The 6,000-nt window shown below is 35.0% G+C and overlaps 1 protein-coding gene across 15 annotated transcripts in view; it reads left to right on the forward strand.

Annotated features, from left to right (window-relative positions):
• TIA1 (TIA1 cytotoxic granule associated RNA binding protein) overlaps positions 1-4,051 on the forward strand; it is a 33,588-nt gene extending 29,537 nt beyond the window's left edge. For 7 of the 15 annotated variants that reach the window (XM_032873705.1, XM_032873702.1, XM_032873699.1 and 4 more), the window contains 2 exons: positions 115-260; positions 1,359-4,051. In XM_032873705.1, coding sequence (XP_032729596.1) covers positions 115-260; positions 1,359-1,515 — 303 coding nt within the window. In that variant the 3' untranslated portion in view covers positions 1,516-4,051. Of the gene's footprint in view, positions 1-114; positions 261-1,354 lie in introns of all 15 variants that reach the window. The other 8 variants (XM_032873712.1, XM_032873703.1, XM_032873708.1 and 5 more) reach the window with 2 other exon arrangements.
• Positions 4,052-6,000: the final 1,949 nt, after the last annotated feature.

Consider the following 6,000-nt stretch of genomic DNA (forward strand, 5'->3'; position numbering starts at 1 on the left):
GTGTTATCCCTCTATATTTGTGACACATCACAAATTGTGATACATTTGTGGTACTGTATGTGTACATGTAACTTCAAATAATACTAAATTACTTGTTACAATTTTACTTAATAGCAAAATCAAATTGGATATCCACAAGCTTATGGCCAGTGGGGCCAGTGGTATGGAAATGCACAACAGATTGGCCAGTATATGCCTAATGGTTGGCAGGTACCTGCATATGGAATGTATGGCCAAGCATGGAATCAGCAGGGATTTAAGTAAGCATATTTTCCTTTTTCCCTTTTTATTAGCCTTTGAAAAAAGAGCTTAGGAAGAGACTTTAAATAATTAGTAGGTAATGTGGTCCTCTGTCTAAAGCAAGTTTTAGCCTTTGAAGGACTTAGTTTAGAGCTGTTTTTAATAAATAGTTTTAAGTGTATTTCTTTAAAAATTTATCTGGAAATGTGCTGCTCTGAGGCATAACCAGTATTAAAAGAATTTTGGTAATACTTAGTAATGAATCAACTAATATTTAGGTAAAAAAAATAAGAGCTTAATAACTGCTAAGCTTTTTATGTGACTACTGATCATTTAGCCATTCTTGGATACAGTTATTTTGATGCTAGTGTTTTATTCGTTATGCTTTTTACTTTGTGCGCTATAGGGTTTCTTCACACATTGTTAAATGGGCACTTCTTTGTACACCTTGAATTATGAAACTTAAATTTTTGAAAAAGAAACTAAAAATACTTCGTAGTTTTTGTTTTAAAAGAATTTTAAATTTGTGGGCTGCCTGGCTGGCTTAGCCATTAGAGCATGAGAATCTTGATTTTGGCGTTTTAAGTTTGCACCCCATGTTGGATGTAGAGTTTACTTAAAAGTAAAATCTTCAAAAAAATAAAAGAACCTTACATTTGTAATGTTGAAAAATATTATGAGCTTTCATATGCTAATAATTGTTTTAATTTTTTCTTTGAGTAATGTAAGTGGTAGTCTCTGTTGTGCCAAATGATCAAGTTTCTTTCAGGTAGTGACTTGTTCAGTGTATGTCTAACCCAGATGCACAGTTTTCCTTTCTGAGGTCAGAAATGACTTTTTTCTGAATTCAAAGGGGATAAATGTAAAGGGTATTTTTATTTTTTTAGCTGTATTAAACTAACAAAATCAAACTGCACAAATTAAACCTATGAGGATGCTTGTTTTTAAGAGAAAAAACTTTGCCTTTGCTTTCCCTGGCATAACCATTATTCTCCTATTTGGGCTTAAGTAAAAGTATTTTTTCCGTGTATATATTATTTTTTCCTTGGCATTACATTTTATTTTAACCAGTGAATTTCCCCCTCCTCTCTGCTTCTTTCACATTTTCTACCAGTCAGACACAGTCTTCCGCACCGTGGATGGGACCAAATTATGGAGTGCAGCCACCTCCAGGACAGAATGGCAGTATGTTGCCTAATCAGCCTGCAGGGTACCGAGTGGCAGGGTATGAAACCCAGTGAAAGAGGACTCCATAATCTACAGCCAGTGGCTTGAGGCTACAGGGAGTGTAGTAAAGCCGTGTTTACTTAAAGATTTATCAAATCAGTCAGTGCAAATGTCAGATACAATGTATTTATTTAAAAGATTCATTTTTTAATCATGAAATTACTTATCATCCACATTGTTTTAAAAAGAAACAAGATGCTGGATGTCTGCCAATTTTTGCCTTCATTACCTTTTTTGATAAAGTTTCTCAGATCCTTGTTTCAAATACAAATGCAGGGATTGCTGCCACTTTTTTAAAATTAAGAGGCAGAAAATTGCACAATGTTGAACTTTTTTCCACTAAAGTAGTGTGCAGTTCTAGTTTGCATTCCTGATATGATTTAAAACATGTAATATAAAGATGTCAAAAAAAAAATGAAGAACCAAAACTGTGCAAAGTCTAGAAGTTCTTTGTAATCTTCAGCTTGTGCACAATTCTGTTTTAGGTTTGTTTTTTGTTTTTGTTTTAGTTTTTTTAAGGCATTGTTTGAACTGTCCCATCTCCACTGTTTCCCTTCAGGGTTTTAAAATATAAATTATTAGTTTACATCATTTTTGTAACTACATTTTTCACAAATTTGTCTTGCCTTATTAAATTTCTGTATAATATACTTAAATGGGGAAAAAATGATGTTCACTTAGATTGAAAACTTTTCTCAGATGGATTGATAATTGCATTCATTTTGTGTTTTATATGAGAAGGTGCCTCAAGAATTCCCTCTTGGATTTGTTTAAAGGATTTTTATCTTCTCTGATAAACTCTGCTGTGTACCAGGAAATATAAAAACAAAAACTTGCTACTCAAGAAAATCTCTGAAATGTGAGAAGTTCTTATGAGCCCGTGTTAATTTCATGTATCAACTTCTACATTTACATGTATTGTTTCATTCTGTAATATGTTTAGCAATTTAATATTTTGCACAGTTAGCAAGCTTTGTACGTCATTTCCTTCTTAAAGGCATCAATCATGCAGAGTTGACAGGAGATTTCTAAGGTTTTAAGTTGTTTGCATGTGAATATCAAATACACACTTTGGTAGTCTTTGAATACAAAGTCATCTGCTCTTGTTTTTCAAGAATTTTGAGACACAAAGTTGTATGTAAAGGAATATATTAATTTGCCATTTTCTAGTTATATTTACTCAAAAAGAGTAAATCAACTTAGTTTTAATATGTACAAATGACAGCTGTGAAACTGTAGAATATCCTATATCAGGCTTGGAGTTCATTGTGAACTTTAAAATTAGCCTGAAGGACCAGCCGGGCAAAGCATTTTTTAAATGTTCAGAGGCCAAAAGATAAACAAACAAAAAAACCTTAAAATCCTACCTCCTTAAACAGCCTTCAAAGAGGAGAATCCTCAGTGCAATCATTATTTTGATTCTTTTGGTACCTGTTTCCTGGAGTTCCCAATTTTTTTATTTTGGGGTGGCTCCGAGCATTAAGAGGTTTAATCTTTGATGGCATTGTTCTAGTTTTGAAATTTCTAGTACATTTCAGAGTCTCTTAGAAACGTTGTGGGAGATTTTTGTTTTGTTTTCAGTGAAAGTCACAAACTTTCTTCTTCCTTTACTCACAAAGGGGAAGAGTCCCCAGTATACTTATTTGGATGGTTTGTTATTTTTAAGACCTTCAGAGAGCTCCTAGCATTTAGCAGCAGAAAAGGCCTGTGAAATCTTGTTTCCTGGCCTTGTCTCTTCCAGGTAGGAGCAAATTAAACTGGTCTCTAAAGCCAATATTCATGTAAACCAGAGCCCAGGAAAGACAGCTCATAAGTGTATAATTCTCTGGAGCTCAATTCTATGCAGTTGTACTGATGTTTCATTATGTCACTGTGTATTTTTAAGTGTTGATACATTAAATGTTGCTTTATGGAAGATGAGTAAATTTTTTAAATACTTGGGAATTTTATTTCCTTGTTAACGTCTACAGATCAGGGCATGCAACCAGAAGCAGCTTAAATGAAATACTCAAAAAATAAAATATCAGGAAGCTATTTTTAGATTCTTCTGGTTTATGTTTCTATTTTTGGACCCTCATTATTTTTCTTACTTAAAAATATTTTATTTCCTATACATCTATGGACTGCAGGGTAAATTATTTGGGCATAAGTAATTTAAGCAAAAGTATAGTTTTCCTTTCATTTTGGCTTTCTCAAGTAACACTTTTTATTAGCCAGTATATTTTCTTATTGCACAAATCTTAAAGTATACATTAACTACTTTTTGAGAAGAAAGTGGTATTTCTCAAAAAGTTACTACTGAACAAATTGACATTTCAGGAACATTGCTAACTTTGGTTTAAATCTTACTCCTAGTGTTAAAATCATTGAAAGATTTTTTTAGTCTAAAAATAAAACTGGTATTACTATCAGGTGAGGAAATTAAAGTTTTAAAAATGGTTTCATTCTCTGCAATATGCATTCAGATTTTACTATAATATATCTGGTACTGTAAAGAACCTAAAGTGATTCACACTTTAATGGGTCGTTAATTCAGTATTCTTTGCCCTGTTTGGATATTAAAGTTCCTTTATGTTTTCTATAACCTGTGGGATCTTCTTGCAGTGATTATTGTGTGTGAAAGATTTTTCTTTTTGGTTTAACCATATTATATTCACTCAGGTATTTGTTAGATTTTTTTTTTAACCTTATTCCAGAAACCATGGTTTGCATTGAATTATTATTTAATACCACAAAAGAATTGGCATTCTGTAGATTTAACTCATTTTGAAACCAGGATCTCATTTTCCTTGTTGATACTATTTCCCTGTCGAAGATGAGTTACACAATGTAGTTTTATTCTCCTGTTTTGTCCCTATGCTTGCTCGTTTTCCTTTTTTATGTGTGTTAGAGTTCAGTTGACATTTGAGAAGGCAGTTGGTAGGGACTAGATTGTATATACAAAGAGAGTTAGGTTTACTAAGTGCTGTGGAGTGCTCTTGAGGTTTTGGTTAAATTAGAAAAGTTAAATGTATTCGTAGGAATTAAAAAGCAAACCCTTTAGAGGCACCTGGCTGGCTTGGTTAGTAGAAAACATCCAACACTTGATCTTGGGGTTGTGAATGCAAATCCCCACGTTTGGGTGATTTCTCTTTAAAAACAAACAAAAAAACTTTTTTTTTTTTTTTAAGATTTTATTTATTTATTTAACACAGAGAGAGAGAGAGAGAGAGAGAGAGAGAGAGAGATCACAAGTAGGCAGAGGTAGGCAGAGAGAGAAGGAAACAGGCTCCCCACTGAGCAGAGTCCTATGTGGCGCTAGATCCCAGGACCCTGAGACCATGAGGCAAAGGCCTTGAGACCTGAGGCGAAGGCAGAGGCCTAACCTTCTGAGCCACCCAGGCGCCCCGCAAACATACCTCTTTCAATGACATAGGATTTCTAAAAACAAAATCATTTTTTTGTAGGAGGTTTTTCCATTTTTTCCTATGACTGCATTTTGACTGTTGTGTTTAGAACTGGAAGAACCTACTTTCAAAACAACACATTTTAATTTAGGAGCTTTAATAAAACATATATGAATGTGTCTTGGTTGAATAGGATTTTGTATTATGGCCTCTGAAGTTGGAAGTGGCTGAAGTTCAAATAGTAATTCAGCTAAAAAAAGAAAAAGTGGGCATCCGACTCAGGATTACTGGGCTCAGAATAGGGATTAAGTCCAATTTTAATAATGCTAAGTAAATGAGATTCCTAGCTGCTTATCCTTATTCAGCTCTAGGATTTGGAGGATCCTTACATGGAAAAAATAAACAACCTTTGGAAGAAAAGACAGATGCTGACATTTGAGGGTCCCCACCTAAAACCCAAGCTGGCCAACAATCCCCTTATAGTTGAGAATGACAACCTTAAGTAAGCCCTGCCCATGTACGCAGGTCTTCCAAACAGGTGTTCAGTGTTTCACGTTTAAATAAAGACAGCTAAAGATCACCAGAAATTGGGCACCTGGGTGGCTCAGTCAGTTAAGCGTCTGCCTTTGGCTCAGGTCATGATCAGAGGGTCCTGGGAGCGAGCCCTGCATCAGGCTCTCTGTTTGTCAGGGAGCCTACTTCTCGCTTCTTTCTGCCTGCCACCCCCCCCCCCCCGCCGTTTGTGCACTCACTCTCAATCTGTCTCTCTAAAATAAATACAGTCTTGAGGAAAATATCACCAGAAATTGAGGAAAAGTTTGTGAAAGATGTAAACAAAAAGCCAATTCTCAGGAATCCAAAAAACTTCTAAGAACTGTAGTATTCTCAGATAAAAGAAGGTACTCTAAGAAATTAGAACAGGAGAGGCGCCTAGGGGCTCAGCTGGTTGGTAAACGTCTCTGTCTGGATCGGGTCATGATCCCAGGGTCTAGGGATTGAGCCCAGCATCAAACTCTCTGCTCAGTGGGGAGCCTGCTTCGAACCCTCTCTCTCTACCTGCTGCTCTGCCTGCTCGTGCTCTGTCAAATAAATAAATAAAACCTTAAAAATTTTTTTAAAAATTAGAACAGGATACTAATAAAATGTT

This window comes from Lontra canadensis, unplaced genomic scaffold (genome assembly GCF_010015895.1).
Source record: "Lontra canadensis isolate GAN:19392208 unplaced genomic scaffold, GSC_riverotter_1.0 scaffold50, whole genome shotgun sequence".
Classification (NCBI taxonomy): domain Eukaryota; kingdom Metazoa; phylum Chordata; class Mammalia; order Carnivora; family Mustelidae; genus Lontra; species Lontra canadensis.